At 40.6% G+C, this 19,601-nt stretch overlaps 2 protein-coding genes across 16 annotated transcripts in view; one reads left to right on the top strand and one right to left on the bottom strand.

Moving 5' to 3' along the window:
* Nucleotides 1-10,195, top strand: part of AASDH (aminoadipate-semialdehyde dehydrogenase) — a 29,439-nt gene extending 19,244 nt beyond the window's left edge. For 7 of the 10 annotated variants that reach the window (XM_019664389.1, XM_019664387.1, XM_019664386.1 and 4 more), the window contains 5 exons: nucleotides 74-872; nucleotides 5,220-5,383; nucleotides 7,059-7,181; nucleotides 7,711-7,842; nucleotides 9,698-10,195. In XM_019664389.1, coding sequence (XP_019519934.1) covers nucleotides 74-872; nucleotides 5,220-5,383; nucleotides 7,059-7,181; nucleotides 7,711-7,842; nucleotides 9,698-10,087 — 1,608 coding nt within the window. In that variant the 3' untranslated portion in view covers nucleotides 10,088-10,195. Of the gene's footprint in view, nucleotides 1-73; nucleotides 873-5,219; nucleotides 5,440-7,058; nucleotides 7,182-7,710; nucleotides 7,843-9,697 lie in introns of those variants that run through there. The other 3 variants (XM_019664394.1, XM_019664390.1, XM_019664395.1) reach the window with 3 other exon arrangements.
* Nucleotides 10,196-14,605: 4,410 nt separating this feature from the next.
* Nucleotides 14,606-19,601, bottom strand: part of CRACD (capping protein inhibiting regulator of actin dynamics) — a 136,118-nt gene continuing 131,122 nt past the window's right edge. For all 6 annotated transcript variants that reach the window (XM_019664383.1, XM_019664384.1, XM_019664379.1 and 3 more), the window contains 3 exons: nucleotides 17,885-18,075; nucleotides 17,142-17,304; nucleotides 14,606-15,141 (listed from right to left, as the gene is read on the bottom strand). In XM_019664383.1, the coding sequence (XP_019519928.1) occupies nucleotides 14,981-15,141; nucleotides 17,142-17,304; nucleotides 17,885-18,075 (515 nt within the window). In that variant the 3' untranslated portion in view covers nucleotides 14,606-14,980. The remainder of the gene's footprint in view (nucleotides 15,142-17,141; nucleotides 17,305-17,884; nucleotides 18,076-19,601) is intronic.

The following is a 19,601-nucleotide window of genomic DNA, read 5'->3' as shown; positions in this document are numbered from 1 at the left end:
TGTATTACCTGTGAATGTTGAATTGTTTGGTTTTAGATCTTTTCACCATATTTTTTCCTTCTCTCACCTGTAGTCTATTCTGAATCTCTCAGAAGATTCTTTGAAGATTCCTGATGAGTCACTCTTCTTAAATAGTGGTGGAGATTCCTTAAAGTCCATAAGGCTCCTCAGTGAGATTGAAAAACTTGTTGGCACATCAGTACCTGGGCTTCTGGAAACTATTCTTAGCAGCTCCATTTTAGAGATCTTCAATCACATCCTTCAAACAGTGTTTCCAGATGAAGATCTGACAACATTTAGCAAGAATTATGCCACAAAAAGAAAATTCAGCGATATTAGTCAAGAAGAAACAAGTGGACAATCTTTGTATCAGAAATCTGTCATGCCTTTAAATTTAGACAAGAAGATAAATGCTTTTATTGCACTGAGCAGAGGGAGTCAGATTTTGACTCTGAATACTACCAGGTTTTTAACTGAGTTAGGACGTTGCCCTTCATCCTATTCTTCTGATTTAATTTCACAAACTAGTATTCAAAATGTAAAAAGCTTAAATCCTTTAGCTCTTACTGGGAAGTCAAAAGATTTTATCTGTGTTGCAAAAGTTGATAAAGACAGAACACCTGTGATAGGTGCCGAGAAAATGGAGTTACGTGTGAGGTGGAGGTCAGACACAGGCAAATGTGTAGATGCCTCACCTCTGGTTGTAATACCAGCTGTTGATAAGTCGTCTGCAACTGTGTACATTGGCTCCCATTCTCATAGAATGATAGCAGTTGACCTGTACTCTGGGAAGGTGAAATGGGAACAGATTTTGGGAGACCGAATTGAATCCTCAGCATGTGTATCTAAATGCGGAAACTTTATTATAGTGGGTAAGTTTCTGAATTTGAGGTTTATAGAGTTAAAATTAATTACCATATGATAAGGTACCATATGAAAATGCTAGTAGGACTAAGTTAAATTAAAAACAAAAAAGGTATGTGGGGTGGATTTGGTTGCTCTCAAAGAATAATAGTTAACCATGTGCTAATTCTCACTGTGGGGCCACGGGCCAGAGTCCCTGAACTTGAACCTAGCTCTCTGTTACCAGCTCTCTGACCTTTGACAAGTTTGCTGAACCTCTTAGAGCTTAGTTTTCTCATGAGTATATATAAGGGCATAATAAATAAAACATGTTGCTGCATCACAAATTATTCTAAAACTTAATAGTTTAGAGAACAAACATTTATTACAGTTTCTGTGGGTCAGGAATTTAGAAGCAGCTTAACTGGAAGTTCTGGCTCAGGGACTCATATGGCTGCAGCCATCCTGACTTGGCAGAAAATCTGCTTCTAAGATGGCTCACTTATATTGCTGCTAGCAGGAGGCTTCAGTTCTTTGCTGGTTCTTGGCAGGAAGCGTCTGTTTCTTGCCACATGGGCCTTTTCATAGGCTGCTTGAATAGCTGACTTCCCTCAGAGTGAGTGATGAGAGAGGGAGAGGGATGTAGTACTTTTATGACTTGGTCTCCGAAGATGCACACCATCATTTTTGCTTTCTTCTGTTCATTAGGAGTACATCATTAAGTCTGGCCCACACTCAAGACGGGGGTGGGGGGATTAGTCTCTTGAAAGGAAGAGTATCAAATAATTTGGGGACATATTTTAAAGCACCACAATCATCATAGGACTTTTAAGAGGATTAAATGAGATAATTCTTATGAATCTCTTAGTACATTGCTAGGCACAGACTAAGTGCTCAGTAAGTGTTAGCTACTAACTGCTACTCAGTTTCATTAAAATATAGATGTCTTTTACTTTACTAGGAATATGGGGGTTTAGGTGTAATGCCTCTCCTTTTTCTCCCCCAGCAACATTAGGTTTCACTGTATAGTAATGGAATCTGTTCATCAAAGCTTTTCAGACTAATTGCTTAGGAATGTATTTCCCTACTTGTGCTAGCCTAGCTGGGATCTGCTTGAATATGTATTTGATCCTTCCCTTTTGAACACCTACATTTTGCAAATTATACTGAAGGAAACTTTCAGTAATGCATGTGAATGATCATGAGTAATCCCCATCCATGAAAGTCAGCTCGTTGAGGTTACTGTTTGCATCCCAAGTGTGTAGACTCAAACCTCGTGGCACGTGGCGGTCACTTAGTACTTTAAACATTTTTAAAATTAAGATTTAATTTATATACACTAAAACTCACCCTTTTTAGTAGTATATTGTTCTGTGTTTTGACAAATGCATACCTTCATGTAACCACTACCACAATCAAGAATGCATCACTCCAAAATTCCATGTCACCTTGTAGTCATCTTTCCTCTTACCCCTAACCCCTAGGCAACCACTGATCTGTTTTTTTGTCCCTCTAGTTTTTCTTTTTCCAGAAAGTCATATAAATAACATCATGCAGTATGTAGCCTTTGAGTCTGGCTTCTCTTACTGAGCATAATGTGTTTGAGATTCATCCATTATTATATGTATCAATTTCTTTTTATTGCTAAGTATTCCATTGTGTGGGTGTACCACAGTTTATCTGTTCACATTTGGGTTACTTCCTGGTTTTGGTAATTATGAATAATTGCAATAAGCATTTGTAAACAGGTTTTTGTGTGAATATAAGTTTTTATTTTACTTGGATCAGTACCTAGGAAGGGGAGTTTGTATGTTAAGTGTAGGTTAATTTATAAGAAATGGCCAAATTTTTTCCACAGTGATTGAACCACTTTGCATTTCTACCATCAGCATATGAGAGGTCCAGTTATTCCACTTCCTTGTCAGCACTTGGTATTGTAAGTTGTTGTTGTTTTTTAATTATAGTAGCCATCCTGACGAGTATGCAGTATTATCTCATTGTGGTTTTATTTGCATTTCTCTGATGATTAGTGATGTTGAACATCTTTTCATATATCTGTTGGCCATCTGTATGTCTTCTTTTGAGAAGTCTATTTAGGTCCTTAGCCCATTTTTTGGGGGGGTTATTTTTGTTCATGTACTGTTTTCCAAATTTCATTGAATTATCTGTGGTTTTCTTTTGTAGCTTTGAGCTTCTTTAAAACAATTGCTTTGAATCCTTTGTCAAAGATCTTGTAGGTTTCCATTTCTCTTGTGTCAGTTACTGTAAATTTATTGTGTTCCTTTGGTGGTGTCATGCTTCCCTGATTTTTCATGTCCTTGTAGTCTTGCATTGGTGTCTTCATGTATGAAGAAGTGGTCACTTCTTCCAGACTTTATGAACTGGTTTCTATTGGGAAAGATCTTCCCTTGTGAGCAGGTGTGAGGGCACTGGCTTGGTGGGGTGCACTGTGGTGCTGAGTCTGGTGCTGGGTCCAGAGTCACGCAGAAACGCCAGTGCTGGTGACAGTGCTGGGGCGAGGGTGTGGTGGCACTGGCTGCAGAGGGGCACAGTGACATGGGCTCTGGGAAGCTCTGGCAGTTATGGTCCACATCAATGAAAAAATTATTTTAGCCATTCAGATAGTTATGGAGTGGTATTTCATTGTGGTTTTAATTTGCATTTCCCTAGTGACTAATAATGTGCCTTTTTTTGAGCTTATTTGCCATTTGTATACCTTTTATGAAGTGTCTGTTCAGATCTCTTACCCATTTTTAAATTTTGCTTTCTTGGTGGGTTTTGAGAATTCTTGATGTATTCTGGAAATATACGAGTATTTATCAGATGTTTTGCATGTTTTCTCCCAGTCTCTGGCTTGTTTTTTCCTTCTCTTAACAGAAGTGTCTTTTGAAGAGAAATTCTTAACTTTAATGAGGACCAGTTTATCTATTTTATTTTTTTCTCTTAGGAGTCATGCTTTTGATGGCATCTCTAAGAAATCTTTGCCTAATGCAAGGTCACAAGATTTTCTTCTGGAATTGAACTGAACTGAAAGGAGTTTTTTGTTACCCTCCTGAGTCCCGGGGTGCTCTAGTACTATGTAGGACATTTCTCTTCGCTGTCACTAAACAGACCACTGGTGATCTTCGTTTTGTAGATTTTGACCACCCCTACTTCCACCTAGGTTATTTTGGCTACACCAAGTCGGTTACTTCTGCCCTATCTTTTCATCCATAGCAGCAGTTCGGGAAAAGCAGTCTGGTGTAGTTGTTAAGAGCACAAGCTTTGACTTCTGACATTCCAATCCTGGCTCTGCCACGTATTAGCTGAGTAGTCTGCCCTAGTGACTTAATCCCTCTGTGCTTCAATTTTGTCATCTATAAAATGCAGATATAATAGTACTTGCTTCACTGTGAGAATTACAGTGAGTTAACAGGTATGAAATTCTTAAAATAGCACCCTTCACAAGGTAACAGCTCAATAAACATTGGCTATTGTTAATGTTAGCATTTCTTTTTTTTTTTTTTTAAAGATTTTATTGGGGAATTGGGGAAGGGGAGCAGTGTTGGGGAATTGGGGAAGGGGAACAGCCAAGTTGTTGTCCTTCAATCTTAGTTGTGGAGGGTGCAGCTAGCTCAGCTCCGAGTCCAGTTGCCATCCGGCTGCCTGTCGGCATCTCAGGGGAGCTCAACTCAAGGTGCCGTGTTCAGTTTTAGTTATGGGTGGCCGTAGCCCACCATCCCATTCAGGAGTTGAACTGGAAACCTTGTTGTTAGGAGCACGTGCTCTCACCATCTGAGCCATCCTGCCAACAGCTCGGGCTCAGCTCACTGGCCCATGTGGGAATCGAACCCGTGACCCTGTTGCTCAGAGCTCGCGCTCTTAAGCAACTGAGCCACTTGGCCAGCCCTGTTAGCATTTCTAGAACACCTTCTTTGCACTGGGCATTTATCCACATTGTATTATCTTACTTGTTCCAATAACTTTGGAATTTGTTCCAAGGATGTATCTACATCCTTGTAGATGTATCTACATTGAGCAGAAAAATAAATCTAAGGCTCGGCGACACTGGGTAGTTTGCCCAAGGATGGCCATGACAAGATTCGAATCCAGGTCTGTCAAAGCCTCTCTTCACTGCAGCGTGCTTTACTGTTTCCTTGATACTGAAGTGCTTTATGAGAACTTTCTAAAAATAAGGCATGTCTACTAAGTAGGTATTTTATACAAATGATTACTGTTTTGTTTCTGCTTTACATTGCTGAAATTTAAATCTGAGGTGAACATAGAGCCCAAGTATGCATGCAAAGCATCAAATATAAATTGTCATGATTTAGGCTAAAGAATTATTTTCCAATAACATAGCTAAATTTCATCGTATATATTTTGTTTCCCAACAGGCTGTTATAATGGGTTAGTTTATGTTCTGAAAAGTAATAATGGAGAAAAATACTGGGTGTTTACTACTGAGGATGCTGTCAAAAGCTCGGCAACCATGGATCCAACCACAGGATTCCTTTACGTTGGCTCTCATGACCAGCATGCATATGCTTTGGATATTTATGTAAGAATTTATATCAGGCTCACAACAATAAGCGTAGAAGAACGTGAAACTGTCAGGTGCGCTTGACTAGGGGAACAGGTGTTAACTATTTTCTGTTTAGCATTGTAGTCTGGGAAGAAAAAGGAGCTAATTAACAGTCTTAATATCTTAAGACATTTTGAACTTCCTTACCACATTTTTGTTGCTGGCAAATGGGTTCATGGTGTTCGTCACAGGAAAGAATTCAAGGGTGCACCGAATGAGCCAAGCAAGCAGATTTATTACAAAAAAGTAGTACACCCTCAAGATAACGAGAACGGGCAGGCTCAGAGAAAGGCAGCTGCCCGAAGAGAAGTGCGTTTGGGAATTTATTACACTTAAAATGCAAAGGCGAAATATTCAGGACTTAAGGGTGGTGTCCAACGGGTTCCTAGGCGAGTCCTTGCTGACCTCTCCTTCCCATTGGGAGGGGGAGCTTTTGTCCTTATTGGACTGTCTCAGAACTGTCATGGCAACAGAGTGGAGATTTTTCTTGGCTGCCATGCTAGTAGTAGTATAATCTATTGTCATCAGCTAACGTTCACTGAAAGTGGCAAAATGGTGTCCTGGATCCTCTCTCTGCTGCCGAAATCCAGTTTGGGCCAGATTATAGTGGGCTTTTTCTATAATCGCTGGCCTTGCCTCCTTCCTTTTCTCCCCCCTCCCTCGAAGCCCATTCTTCCTGTCTAAGGTAACATTTTCATGAATAGATTTGCTACTCAAAGTGTTGAAATATAAAGAACTTAGAATGACCATCTTGACAATAGAAAAGAATCACAAAGGAAAATATTATCAGTAAGACCTGGTTATATAAAAATAAGAATTACAAAATTAAAGGAAATAATTGGGGGAAATTTTGAAACAAATGTGACAGAGTTAAGAGCAAAATAAGTTAATAAGCAAAATATAAAGACCCAGATAGAAAAATAAACAAGGGATATAAACTCATAGGACCCCAAAAGAAAAAACAGCTAGTAAATGTATTAAATGTTTCAAACTTTTAATAATCAAAGGAATGAAAATTAAAAACTATGAGAGAAACAAATGGTATTAGATTAGAATGAGAGCACTAAATACTGACAAGAGTTGTGGGAGGTTGTAACTAGTGAAGTAAGCCCCTGAGGAAAAGAGTTTGGCCATAGGTCAGTTTTGTATCCTTTGATTCAGTAAAATGCTTCTTGGCAAAATAATCAGAAACATGGACAAATATGTGCACCAAGATGTCTATTTCCAAGTTGTTTAATATTCCAACAAATTAGTTCCAAACGGTTTTCAGCAATAGACAGATAAATTATTTTATGTTCATATGGGATATTATGCATTAAAGTAATATTTAGAGAGTTTTACCAAATAAGTGAGCTAAATTAGATACCAAGTATACAGAATGATCCCAACTATATTAAACTCTGTGTGTGTGTGTGTGTGTGTGTGTGTGTGTGTGTACACCAAGATCAAAGGGAAAACACTAAAATGTTAACTGGTTATTCTGGATAGTGACCTTTGTCCTCTTTACAGTAACTTGATTCTCCACAGTGAGAGTTTATTACTTTCATATTAAAAATAAAAACTTAGTAAATAGACATAACATATGAAGGATAGGATACATGAATTTGTTAACCCCCAGCAGAAACCAATTAATTTGCTTCCTTATTTGCAGAAAAAGAAGTGTGTTTGGAAGTTAAAATGTGGAGGAACTGTCTTTTCTTCGCCTTGTTTGAGCCTGATTCCACATCACTTGTATTTTGCTACACTGGGAGGACTTTTACTGGCTGTAAATCCTGTAGGCATAAAATAATGTGTATTGGTTTTATTACTTATTTTTCTTTAATATTCTTTTATTTTTGTTTTGAATTCTGAAAATTTGAAGTAGTTTCAGTTAGGTATAGTTCAGATATCACTGAACCAGAGCTCATTAACGATGATTGACATGAAATCTAGAAAGATGAGAAAAATCAACTAAGTTTTGCACATGTCTTTTATCTATTTTTTAAATTGACAGAATTTTCTCAGTCATATTAGAAGTTTGAACGGTCTAAAGATAGATCTTAATATGCTAGTTATTTCTTTCCTGGTTTTATTGCAAGCTTTTATTTTAGTTCACATAAACAGCACTGATGACGTAATTTTATAGCTGTGTATATCTCAACTAGCTTCATTTATAATGTCAGCATGTCATTATAGCATTTTCTGATGTTTGTAGCTTTGCCTCCAGGAGATTTATGAGTTGGTTTTATTTTAAATTTTATTTTTATAAAGGATAATTGATTAGAATGATTAAACTGCTATGACTTGCTTTTTGCCCGTGCCAGGCCACTGGGGATAGAATTTGGGCACGTTCCTGTGGGAAGCCACTCTTCTCCTCTCCACGGTGTTGTCCGCAGTGTATTTGTATTGGCTGTGTAGATGGGAATCTACTTTGCTTCACTCACTTTGGAGAACAGGTAAAATTTTCTTGTTCTGTTTAACAATATTTACGTAAAAGGAATAGTAGTAGGTGGTGACAGCTGAAGTAAAATTTTAAACGTCATTATTCACCTCGTGTTGAAAACTTGTTCTGTTTTAATTGTCAAGCCATAGGTTTCTTAATTTGTGAATGGTGCTATAATAGATTTAAAAGATTGTATCCAAATTACATCCAAGTTACAGTTTTGCCATTCCCCCTCCCCCAATTTAAAAAAAAATTACCATTTTTTAGTTAATTGTATTATAATTTCTATTGAGGTTATGAAAATGTAAAGAAGCCCCTGCTTTTCCTATGAAAACCAAAGTCAGTTGTGTAACCCTATTTCCTTCGTATGGACATCCCATCTTGCACTTCGTGACTGGCAGGGCAGGCTCCTGCTGGTTTATGGTAGATCTTTGGTTGGGAGCAGAATCTCCACCTTTACCCACAAGTGACCATTATTATGGCACAACTTCTTAGTGGTTTCAATTTGGAGGATACTTTGTGGACTTAAGAGTGCATTAGCTCCAACATAAGTTAGCTCACTGATGTCTGGGGTTGATTCTTTTGTGCTTTTTATTCTATATTCACCCCTCATTGCCTAGCAGGGATTTTTTTGCTCCATGTGACAATTTTTTCATGAACTCTTTTATTTTGTCCACTTAATATTTTTATTTACAAAGTAGTTTGAATATATCCTCACTTTAGATTCCTAAGAAGAAGAGGCAAATGCTATAACTCCTATTGGTTTGGATGAACTATAGAAAGATTAAAGTGACTTTGTCCAAGTCAGGGACAGAATTGGGATTATAAATCATAGTTCATGAATATGCCCACTCTTTATTCTGTTTATTTTTTTATTATGCTGCTGTTACTGTTCATTCATAAACACTACCTTAGGCTTGTGCCTTTTCTTCTTTGTGTTGTTTATTCAAAATATTGGCCAATAGGCTTGTCTATAGTAGCAGTAGTAGCTTTGAAATCAGCAACTAGTATATATCCACAGGGCAGACACACATGATAGCTTTTTCTGTAAAGCTTTAAGTTATTGCACATATGCCATTCATTTTATTTTTGAACTCAGTGTCTCTGAACATACTAACTAATAATAACTCTTGAATTGGGTTCAAAATTAATTTTACTTCATAATATTATGCATATCAATGACTCCGTAATAAGGACACTTTGTATATTGTGCCAGGTTTCACTTCTGGGACAGAGGTCTAATCTGAGGGTGCTACTTTTCAGAAAAAGCTGGGTGTTTTTTTTTTAAAGATATTATTGGGGAATTGGAGGAGGGGACAGCACTGGGGAATCAGGGAAGGGGAACAGACAAATTGCTGCTGCCCTTTTGTTGTTCAGTCTAGCTGTGGAGGATGTTGCTTCACTGGCCCATGTTGGTATTATCATTGCACTCTTCCCTGGTGAGGCAGATCGGTCATCAGCCACTGGACGGCCACTCACGGCGGCTCACGGCAGCTCACACCGGCTGCTGGCCACTCAAGATAGCTTATGGCAGCCCACTGCAGCAGGGGCTGCAGCCTACGCTGTTGCCAGCGACTCACGGCAGCCCAGCTCCAGGTCACGCTGTTGTTCACCATCTTAGCTGTAGAGGACGCAGCGTCACTGGCCCTCATGTGTGATCCGAATCGGGGCCCTGCTGCTCAGAGCTGGTGTCCCAAGCCAACTCCTAACCAACGCGCCACTCGTCCGGCCCAGCCATTTTCTTTTTGTGTGTAGTTACCATTCAATAGCTGACATCTCTTACATTTTAATTAAGAATTTCTTAAAGCTTTACTACAGAATTGTTGAAATGAGATGAATGAATGATTTTTGCCTTTATCACCCTTCAGGTTTGGCAGTTCTCTACCAGTGAACCAATCTTTTCATCCCCATGTATCTCCACATCACAGCAAGAAATATTTTTTGGTTCCCATGATTGCTTTATCTACTGTTGTAGCATGAAAGGTCACCTCCGATGGAAATTTGCAACTACCTCAAGGGTATATTCAACACCATTTACTTTCCATAACCACAGTCGTAGCAGTGACGTGTTGCTGGCAGCAGCATCTACTGATGGGAAACTGTGGATCTTGGAATGTGAGAGTGGACAGTTGCAAAGTGTATACGAACTTCCTGGAGAAGTTTTCTCTTCTCCTGTGGTCTGGGAGTCAATGCTTATTATTGGATGTAGAAATAATTATGTTTATTGTCTGGATTTATTGGGTGGCAATCAAAAATAATAAAGTACAGTCTTGATTAGAATATACATGAGATGTTTGAAAACATTTTACCATTGTAGAGCATGTGGATATTATTATTTTATAAAAATTATATTTTGTTTAAGGAACTTATTACACTTTATTGGACAGTAACCATATTTTACTTCCTGTAGGAACAACAAATACTTAAAAAATACATCAACATATTTAGTAGCACTTTCTTTTAATTAGGCTAGAGATATTTTACATATCCTTTTTTTTTTTTAAGATTTTTTATTGGGGAATTGGGGGGATGGGAACAGCACTGGGGAATTGGGGGAAGGGGAACAGACAAGTTGCTGTCCTTTTGCTCTTCAGTCTAGTTGTGGAGGACGTTGCTTCACTGGCCCAAGTTGGCACCATCATTGCGCTTTTCCCGGGTGAGGCAGATTAGTCGCCGGCTTCTGGACGGCTACTCACTGCAGCTGCTGGCCGCTCACGCTGGCTGCTGGCTACACACGGTAGCCCATGGCAACCCACTGCCACAGGGGCTGCAGCCTACGCCGTCGCCGGCGACTCATGGCAGCCCAGCTCCAGGTTGAGCTGTTGTTCAGCATCTTAGTTGTGGAGGGCAGTGTCACTGGCCCTCATATGTGGGATCCAAACCAGGGCCCTCTGGCGTCCCAAGCCAGTTCTTAACCAACGTGCCACTCGGCTGGCACTTTTTTCATTCTTTATCAGGCAAATTCATTAACTCAGTTTCATTGGAGCTTTTCTCCAGGGTGTTTTCTTGTTCCTTCATTTGGGGCATATTCTTCTGTTTCTCCATTTTGTTTGGCTTTCTTTGTTCCTGTGCGTTAGATGAAATAGCTATCTCACAGTCTTGAAAAAGTGGACTTTGTATAGACTGTGTGCTATATGGTTTTGGCAGGTAGGCTTAAGTTGGGGTGGGCACGTGTGGTGCTTGATGTGCTGCCTCGTTGGCCAGAAGTAATTGGTTCCAGGCAGGGCAGCCTGGTGTGTGCACACTTCCTTTTCTCTCTGATTTAGGAAAATGGGCGGGGCTGCCTGGTGTGCCTGGGGCTCTCCCTGTTGCTTTGTTTATTATCCGAGCCTGGTCTGGGTGGGGGTGCTTTAAGTTTGAGCTTTGTAGCTCCCTAACTAGTTAGTTCTACACTTCGGACAAGGCAGCTCTGTGTGCACACACCACAGCACTTGGCTAGCTTTGCAGTTTCTCCAGGCAGGGCAGCCCTACGTGCAGGTACCAGTGTTTTGCTAGTTCTGCACTTTCTCCAGGCAGGGTAAACTGTGTGCAGTCCAGTAGGTGCATGCATTCATGCCCTGCCATATCCACTAGGTGGAGGGACCCATGTGTGGGGGCTATGGCACCCTCCTGATCCTGCTGGGATATAACTCTGGGCAGAGTGGCTGGGGTGCACTACAGTAGCCCTGCAGGTCAGCAAACCTGGATAGAGCACCTGCCTGCTATCCAGGTGCAGGGGCAATGTAAACAATGGTGCTCACAGGTTCCTCCGGTCCTGGAGAGTTCCAGCAGCTCCTGGAGAATGCTCATGGTTCCTCAGCCTTCTCCATGTGGTCTCGCTCTTTGGTTTGCTATGCAGAAGCTGTTTGGCCCTCAGTGTCTCTCAGTAGGCATTTCTCTATAGGTGTAAATTTGATGTATTCTTGGAGGGGTTAAGCTCAGTGTTCTGCTATGCTGCCATCTTGGACCCTCCTCCAAAATAGTATTTATCTCGATTACTGAGTTTTTGCACCTGAGACAAGTACCTCACGCACATCACTCATTTTGCCCTAGTCCAGCTGTGTGAGTCAGTCGGTCTGGCCTGGGGCCCGAAGCTGCATTTCTCACATGCTCTCAGCTCTTGCCCATGTTGCTGTTCCATGGCCCACACTTTGAGTTAGGAGGTTGTAGGGAGGTTGTAGGGTCATATCGTCTGAGACAGAGACCATTAGATTCCCACTTAGGATTGAGATAAACATTTTATTTGCCCCTAATTATTTCTTTCCAAAAACACCTAGAGAAAAAATATAATAAAGCATCACATTGAATGCCTTGAAATTTTTCTTTCTCAGCAAAAGCTATGTAAATATGAGCTTGCTTGAAATTAGTAAAAACATCAACTTGAAAAGGAAATTTCATCAGTGCCAAAGATCTTGTGGGTATTTTTTATTGAAAGATTTTTCCTTCAATAATTGACATTTTACATTAAAACTTTATACAACCAAAATCTCAAAATAATATTAAAATCACACTAAGGTATTTTCATGGTTAAGTCTACTTAATTTTATTGTTGGTAAAAATATTGCAAGACACTTGAAATTCTAATGTTTCTGCTTTAAAATAAGCAATTAAACTAAACGTCACAAGAGACAATGAATACATACTATAATTTGCTGATAACTGGCTAAAATGATAATTTAATAATGTATAAGAAACAATTGCACTTGAAAAATTTAAAAAGTAAACAAAAAACTCTAGTTTTATATATATAAGTCTATGAACAGAGTTTAATCATCTATAACCTTGCCAGGAGGAGTGTATGTTTGTTTTAATAAAAACAAAACAAAAAAAACAACCAACTGTATTTAACATAGCAATCATTCATTTCTTTTTAAAAAGTCTTGAATTTGTTTTTACAGAATTTCCCCCATAGTTTGTTGATCAGAAAAGACTGTAACACAACTAAAGCAAAATAACACTTCATTGGTATTTAGTGCAAATTTGGAGAAATTTTTATGTGAAATGTTAAACATGTAGCCTTTAGAAATTGTTGAAAATAAGTGCTATTACTGTGCTTTCCTCAGTATAATCTTTTAATGGTTTCAATGGAAACTTTTTAACTGAGGTATTTCTCCTACTTTGTATGGGCTTGGTGGTAGGTGAGCCAGTACAGAGTGGTCATCTACCATTCTTTGTTAATAATCTGGTTCTTTGCTTGTTCTCTGCCATTACTGTGATAGTATCCAAAGCTAACAGGATGAAACAAAAAGTCAATTCAGAAAAATTACTGTAGCAGTATAATTCCAGGGCTCTAGGTAGAAAAGTTGCTATTAGAAAGTGTTACATCAGTGAGGAATCCTTGAATATAACAAATGCCTATGTATTATATTTGATTTAGAAATGAACATCAATATGGAAAACGTGCAGTGGAATATTAATTGCTTCCCATAGCAATAAAAAAAAATCAAAGTTACACTGATTCTTAACAGTCTGAAGGTCCAGTATACTATATATTAAATCAAACTTGTAAGAGTACAACTATCCACTTGACTACACATGCCAGCTGCTATCATGAGGCTGAGACATCATTTCCAGAAAGAAAATGCCTTCTATATGGTAAATAACTTTGCTGTCATCTTTTAAGGTAAATGATAGAATAACAGCACATTGCCTATTGAGTGAGCATAAAGGAAAATAATGGTGCATACTAATAAAATGTGTTTTTATAGAAGAAAAAAACATGTAACTCCCCCTGCACTGGGCAAAGGATTTGTACTTATATTTTGGAGTCAGAAGCTAAGAAAATGGGGATATGCCAACACCATGAATTATAAAGTTAGTATCAGCAATGTGTGGGTTTGCTGTTTGTCTATGTTTCATGTAGAGCAAATTTAGGGAAATAAGTGAATATATGTGGCTTTTAAATTGCCAAGTCCCTTCTTTGTATCACATGTGTATGATAACAAGGCCACTTAAAACTGATGTTTTTTTAAAGGTAGCAAGGTGAATGCTAAATTATAAATGCTACTGAACATTTGACTGTAAATATGAATTACTCGATTATGGTAAAGAAAGCAACTTCCCACAGGAAGCCCTTAGTACAAAGGCTCCAAATGTTATCTGCCTGTTAACTTGCCCTAAAGTCTTAAAGGAATTTCAGGCATGTAATGTCAATAGCCTCTTGTAATAAACGGGTGGTTTGGGGGTTGTTTATTATTTTTCCTGTCTCACTTTTGCTTCTTTGGATGAAATAAGTTTCCCCTTCAGAGTATGAATAACTAGATTACAGTAGAAGCAGTGTATCCCAAGCTTCTCAACTTCTGGGATATATCCGAGTTTATGTGAAGCGTTTTTACTAGAACATGCATTTCCAGCCCTGTCCTCACACTAGGCCGGGGATGGAACCTGGACATCTTAAGAACAACTGCACTCGATGGGGAGTCTCAGACAGAAAGAGAATGTGTAGCTTCCTTTCTTTACCATATTAAGTAAAAATGTTCCCTGGGAGCCAGCTGGGCCAAGTGTTTCCCATGTCCTTAAGGAGAGTGCTGGCGGAGCAGGGCCTGTAGACCGGCCGTGCGGTAGAAGTGTGAATGGATTCGCTTTCTGTGTTACAGTTTCAGGCTGGGGAAAATTCATGAAAATTAGACATGAGCACAGAGTCAGGAGCCAGACAGTTACTCACAATTCCCAGTTACTCACTGCATTCTGGAGAGTGGGCATTCTTGTCTCTATCTATGTATGATCTTTTCACCATTACTATAGAAAAAGGTAGATAGCCCCAGACGTAGGGTTGGGTAAATGTTTTGAAGAAAAGAAACTGGAGAATAAAAAAAAAAACCATTACAAAGATTGGCAAAAGTACGCGTTCTGAACGGTGTGTGGGTGTGTATGTGAGGGAGGGGCGGGGCAGGCTCTCCTGAGGAGCTCGCAGTCGGGACACTTTGAGTCATGGGGTCCCTCAGACAGAATTTTCTTTCAAACTAGGAGGAGCTCAAGGCACCAGGACCTAGGGTTGTGCAAATACACTCTTTACAAGGAACACCACCAGTTCAGTTTCTAAATATTATTTTAGAGCCTATAAAACATGCTTTTCCCTAGCTTGGTTTCTTTACCTCGTATAAAAAATAAATAAATAAAAAGGGCAAGAGAGGAGCCAAAAACTGGCAACTGGAATGGACAGGAGTCACTCTTCACTTAATAATCTGTGGACAGTCGCTCCAGGCCTTGGCTTTCCTTTTGGCCAAAGCCAGCCAGGCTGGTTCTGTTGACACGGGGGCAGCGTCGGGGGAGGAAAACCTCTTTGTGACTTCGTTCACCTGTGGCGTTGGGGGAGCCGAATCCGAGAGCTCCACTGGGTTGCATTTTGAAGGAAAAGGAGAAAGAAAGGTGTAAGTCAGAGCAACATTTGGATTGATTAGAAGTATGGGATTCAGAGAGGAACACTGAGTGAAACACTGGGCATCTTTGCTGAGAAAAATTAGGGAAAGAAAGCTATGTGGTCATAACTGTTACATACAAAATTACAGCGATCACAGTGCAGTCAATTCTAATTTCAGAGAATTTCTAGAAGCCTCATTTTTTTCTGTGCAAAGAAGCTATATGCCTGTATGATAAAAAGTAAAGGTAAATTTTGTGATCCTACTCAGAACCAGTCAATTTCATAAAAAAAAAAAAAAAATCACACCAGCAGTTTGGATTTATCAAGCTGCTGAGGTCAAAAGTTCCTGCCCCCACCAAGCATGTCCTGGTCCCTTCCCCTCAGGCCTACAGATCCTGCCAGCTCTCAGGACTGTTCTAACAAGTCCTTTGCATCGTATCATTTTCCTTACCAGACCTTAGAGGCTTCTTAAGTAAGGGGTTCCTGTCTTATCTTTGGGTCTTACTCAGTGCCTGTGGCAATGGCCCATATGTAGCAGAGCTCAGGACATACTAATGGACAAGAAAAATACTTCAGAACAGAGACTTGCTGTAGTAAGCTGAGCCACTAGGAACTGCATTAACCCTTTGGTGCCTCCAAGAAATCAGTCCGAAAAAGGTGGGATCTCTGTGACTTTGGAGCTTTCACTTAATTTTGAATGAATTCTGACACACCCATGTGATGTTTAGAACCTGAATTCCTAGGTATAAGATCAAATGAAATAATGCCCATGGAGGTTCTTGAGAAGTTGTACAGTGCTCCAAAGTGGTTTTCAAAAATTATTTTTCTCCTCACCTAATAGTCAATAGAGCTTTAACTGTGAGATCTCTTTGCATTTCCAGACCTCAGCGAGCAGGTCACCAAGGCATAAAAAAATCCTGGGTTTGGAGGTTGGGTGCCCTCAGGGCTGCCTAGTGGGGAAAACTGATGCTCTATTAACCCCTGGGGGAAACTTGTTTAGATTTATCCATCCTCCAAGTGATTTGTAATAAGGAACTTGCTGGAGACCTGACTGGATCATTTTACTTTTTAACAGAATAAAGACTTTCTTTAAAACGTGTATGTGTCTCTTATGTATCATGAACATGTAAACAATACTATTGTTACATCAAGGACTTAGAGCCGAACAACCTTGTTCTCTAAAGTCACAGCTGAGTCAGAAACTTGCTGTTTGAAATCACATCAGTGAAAGGGGCCACCCACTTGTGCCTGGAGCATCTGAGCCACATGGGATCAGAAAAGCAGCTTCTATTTCCAACCTAGGGGCAGAGCTGCAGGCAGGGGTTTTCAGATACAGTTGCACACATTTATTTTAACTTTGTAGTGTCAAAGAAATAGGGCCCTGATGTCAACCCCTTTATGTATACCCCACACCCTTGGTTTGCTTTGAGCCTATTAGAACACTGCTCCATTTCAATTTACCTAAACTTCACCCTTTCCCCCAAATCCTATTAGAATCTTGTCTCTTCCTTTGTTTAGAGGTTCTTATGTAGTCTCCCTTGCTATTGTAAGTTAATAAACCTAATTTTGTTGGACTACAGGGAGAGGGGCATTGGAGATGGCTGGTCTCCCCCTTGTTAACTGATCAGGAATTTAGAGAACCAGTTGACACCACATTGGTAGCTTGAAACTGGCCATGGTGGGAAATATTTACACCACAGTAAATGGCAAATACTACAAATCAGGTCTCTCCACTCCCTCAAGAGCTGATCATTAAACATCTACCATCATTCCACTGAGGGTGGGAGAGTTTCTGGTAATCTTTATCAGGTGAGCTTTATTAGTGTCAAAATTTATGAATGGGGTTGTGAGACAGCCTGTGCTTTGAAATGCCTAAAATGCTGTCCTGGTTATTACACTAGAGGAAATAAAGTACACTCTAAGAGGAAAAAGCTGTAACTATGGTTAAACAGAAATGGACCTGTTCTTTCTACCTGTCACAGATGTAGGAAGAGTGTTGGCCTTTTTCAGCTGTTCTCTGCGCTCGAGCCTGGACACTGTTGTCTCCAGCTTCTTCTCTTCTGGCTGAGCAGTGGACTTATGCAGGGAGCCAGCTCTGCTGACACTGCTGCTTCCAGGCTGCGGGCTGACACTGACCTGGGTGGGCAGAGAAAGTCAGGGAAAGCATGTTTTCAACCCAAACACATGGAAAGACTGGTTGTGCAAGGCCTTGGGGGCTTCCGCCTGACAGCCCTCATCCTCTGCTCCTAAAGGAGCAAGCTGACTGCACTTGGGAGCAAACTGTACTCAGCTGTGGTCCCCAGCCATGGAGCAGCTCAGCACAAATGTCCCAGCGAAGAAACGCGACTTTCCTAGCGAGCCCCATCAGACTGACTATAAAATCAGGGCCACAGAGCAAGACTCCTGATTTCCTCCCAACTTCCTGTCAAATACAATCATTTCCATATTTCTCATGTAACTGTTGTGTGCATGGATTGCTGCAGTACACTGTGAATTCTGCCAAATTGGGTTATCTTGTGCATATAAGGAACCCGAATCAAATTTCTAACTGAAAACACTTCCCTAGTTTAATGGTGCGCAATTTGTTCGTTGCTCTACTCTTTCTAAGTATTCTACGCCACTCCCAGCTAGCCTTTTTTCTTTTTCAATCCTTGTGACCACAAAAGAGAGCCAAGCTCAGAAAGGCAGATCTAAAGCTGAAGACCAGGCTACTCACATTCTCTTTGGAGAGCTTTTCTGCCTGTTTGGCCTCCCTGGCTTGCTTCCTCTCCTCTCGAGTCGCTTGCTGCTCACGGAATCCCTTCTGCTTTTGCAGTGCTAACGTTATCCACAGTGGCTGCGTGGTTTCAACTTTCTCCACAACTTTGGAGCCATCTAAAGAGTGTCTGCTCTGAAGCACCGGCTTTTCTGTGGGAAAAAAGACATATTGTGATTTATAATAAGAAATATATATTTGGTTTTCGTCCCGTTTCTCCTAAAAACCCTGTCTCTCCTTTTTAGGAGGCAGAGCTCCTAAAACCCTAGACCAGCGGTTCTCAACCTTCCTAATGCCGTGACCCCTTAATACAGTTCATGTTGTGGTGACCCCCAACCATAAAATTATTTTCGTTGCTATTCTATAACTGTAATTTTGCTACTGTTATGAATCGTAATGTAAATATCTTTTTGTTTTCCGATGGTCTTAGGCGACCCCTGTGAAAGGGTCGCGACCCACAGGTTGAGAACCGCTGCCCTAGGTGATGACAGCATAAAGGTATCTCATTTTATGTTAATGAGGTTGCTTTGTGACTTCACTTAAGGATGGGGGCTGGTTCCTAGGTTGAACCAGCTGTGTGATAACAGGGTTGGAACTTTCAGTCCCAACCCACAACATCTGGGAAGGGGAGAAGGCTGTACATTGAGTCAGTCACTAATGGCCAATGATTTAGGCAATTCATGTTATAATGCCTTCGTAAAAACCCAAAAAGGACAAGGTTTGGAGGCTTCCAGGCTGGCGAACACGTGGAGGTGCTGGGAGAATGGCCACCCTGAGAGGGCATGAAAGCGCCACGCCCTCCCCCCATACCATGTCCTGTGCATCTCTTCCATCTGGCGGTTCCTGAGTTACATCCTTTTATAATAAATCGGTGATCTAGTAAGTAAAATGTTTTTCTGAGTTCTGTGAGTCTTTCTAGCCAATTAAACCCAAAGAGGTGGTCATGGGAACCTGATTTAAACCAGTCAAAAGCACAGGTGATAACCTGACTTGTGATTAGCATCTGAAGTGGGTACAGCCTTGTGGGACTGGGTCCTTAACTTGTAGAATCTGACGTTATCTTGAGTTGAACTGTAAGGCACCCAGCTGGTGTCCGAGAATTGCTTGGTGGTGTGGGAACTCCTCCCTGCAACACACAGACTGGAACTGTGATCATAATCATTAAAGACAAAAGACTGTTTGCAGTGGAATTAACTACTCACTTATCTCGGTCCCTTACCACCTAAAACTTGTGGCATATTGTCATGCTGGGCTCAGGTACCCGCAGATGAATGCAGGATTCGGTGAGACCGAAAAGGAACAATGGAGTCACAGATAGGGGGTTCATACCACTATATTATAGTCTCGATGACAGCTGGTAGAGACAGGAGAAGCAAACATCCGTCAATACCACAGTCTCGCTGGCGGCCAGACGAGACACAGGGAGTAGGAGCTGCAGGAGCTGCACCATCCGCAACAGCTGGACACCCAACACCCACGCTTGCTAGCGCAGCTGAGACAGTTATATGCAAAACAAGAGTAGCTAATGGCCAACTGGTTACAGCTGATGGCCCTCTAATAACCGAGCCAGCACCTTCCCACGTGAGGCCGAGAGCCTGGAAACTGCCCTCCTGGCCCTTTCCCAGCACATATTAATCAGCCCATAAGATACTTAACTGGCCCTTCCTAACACAAACTC

This window comes from Hipposideros armiger, unplaced genomic scaffold (genome assembly GCF_001890085.2).
Source record: "Hipposideros armiger isolate ML-2016 unplaced genomic scaffold, ASM189008v1 scaffold_420, whole genome shotgun sequence".
Taxonomy (NCBI): domain Eukaryota; kingdom Metazoa; phylum Chordata; class Mammalia; order Chiroptera; family Hipposideridae; genus Hipposideros; species Hipposideros armiger.
Note: the sequence above shows the minus strand (reverse complement) of the source record. Positions and strands in the feature narration are given on the sequence as shown.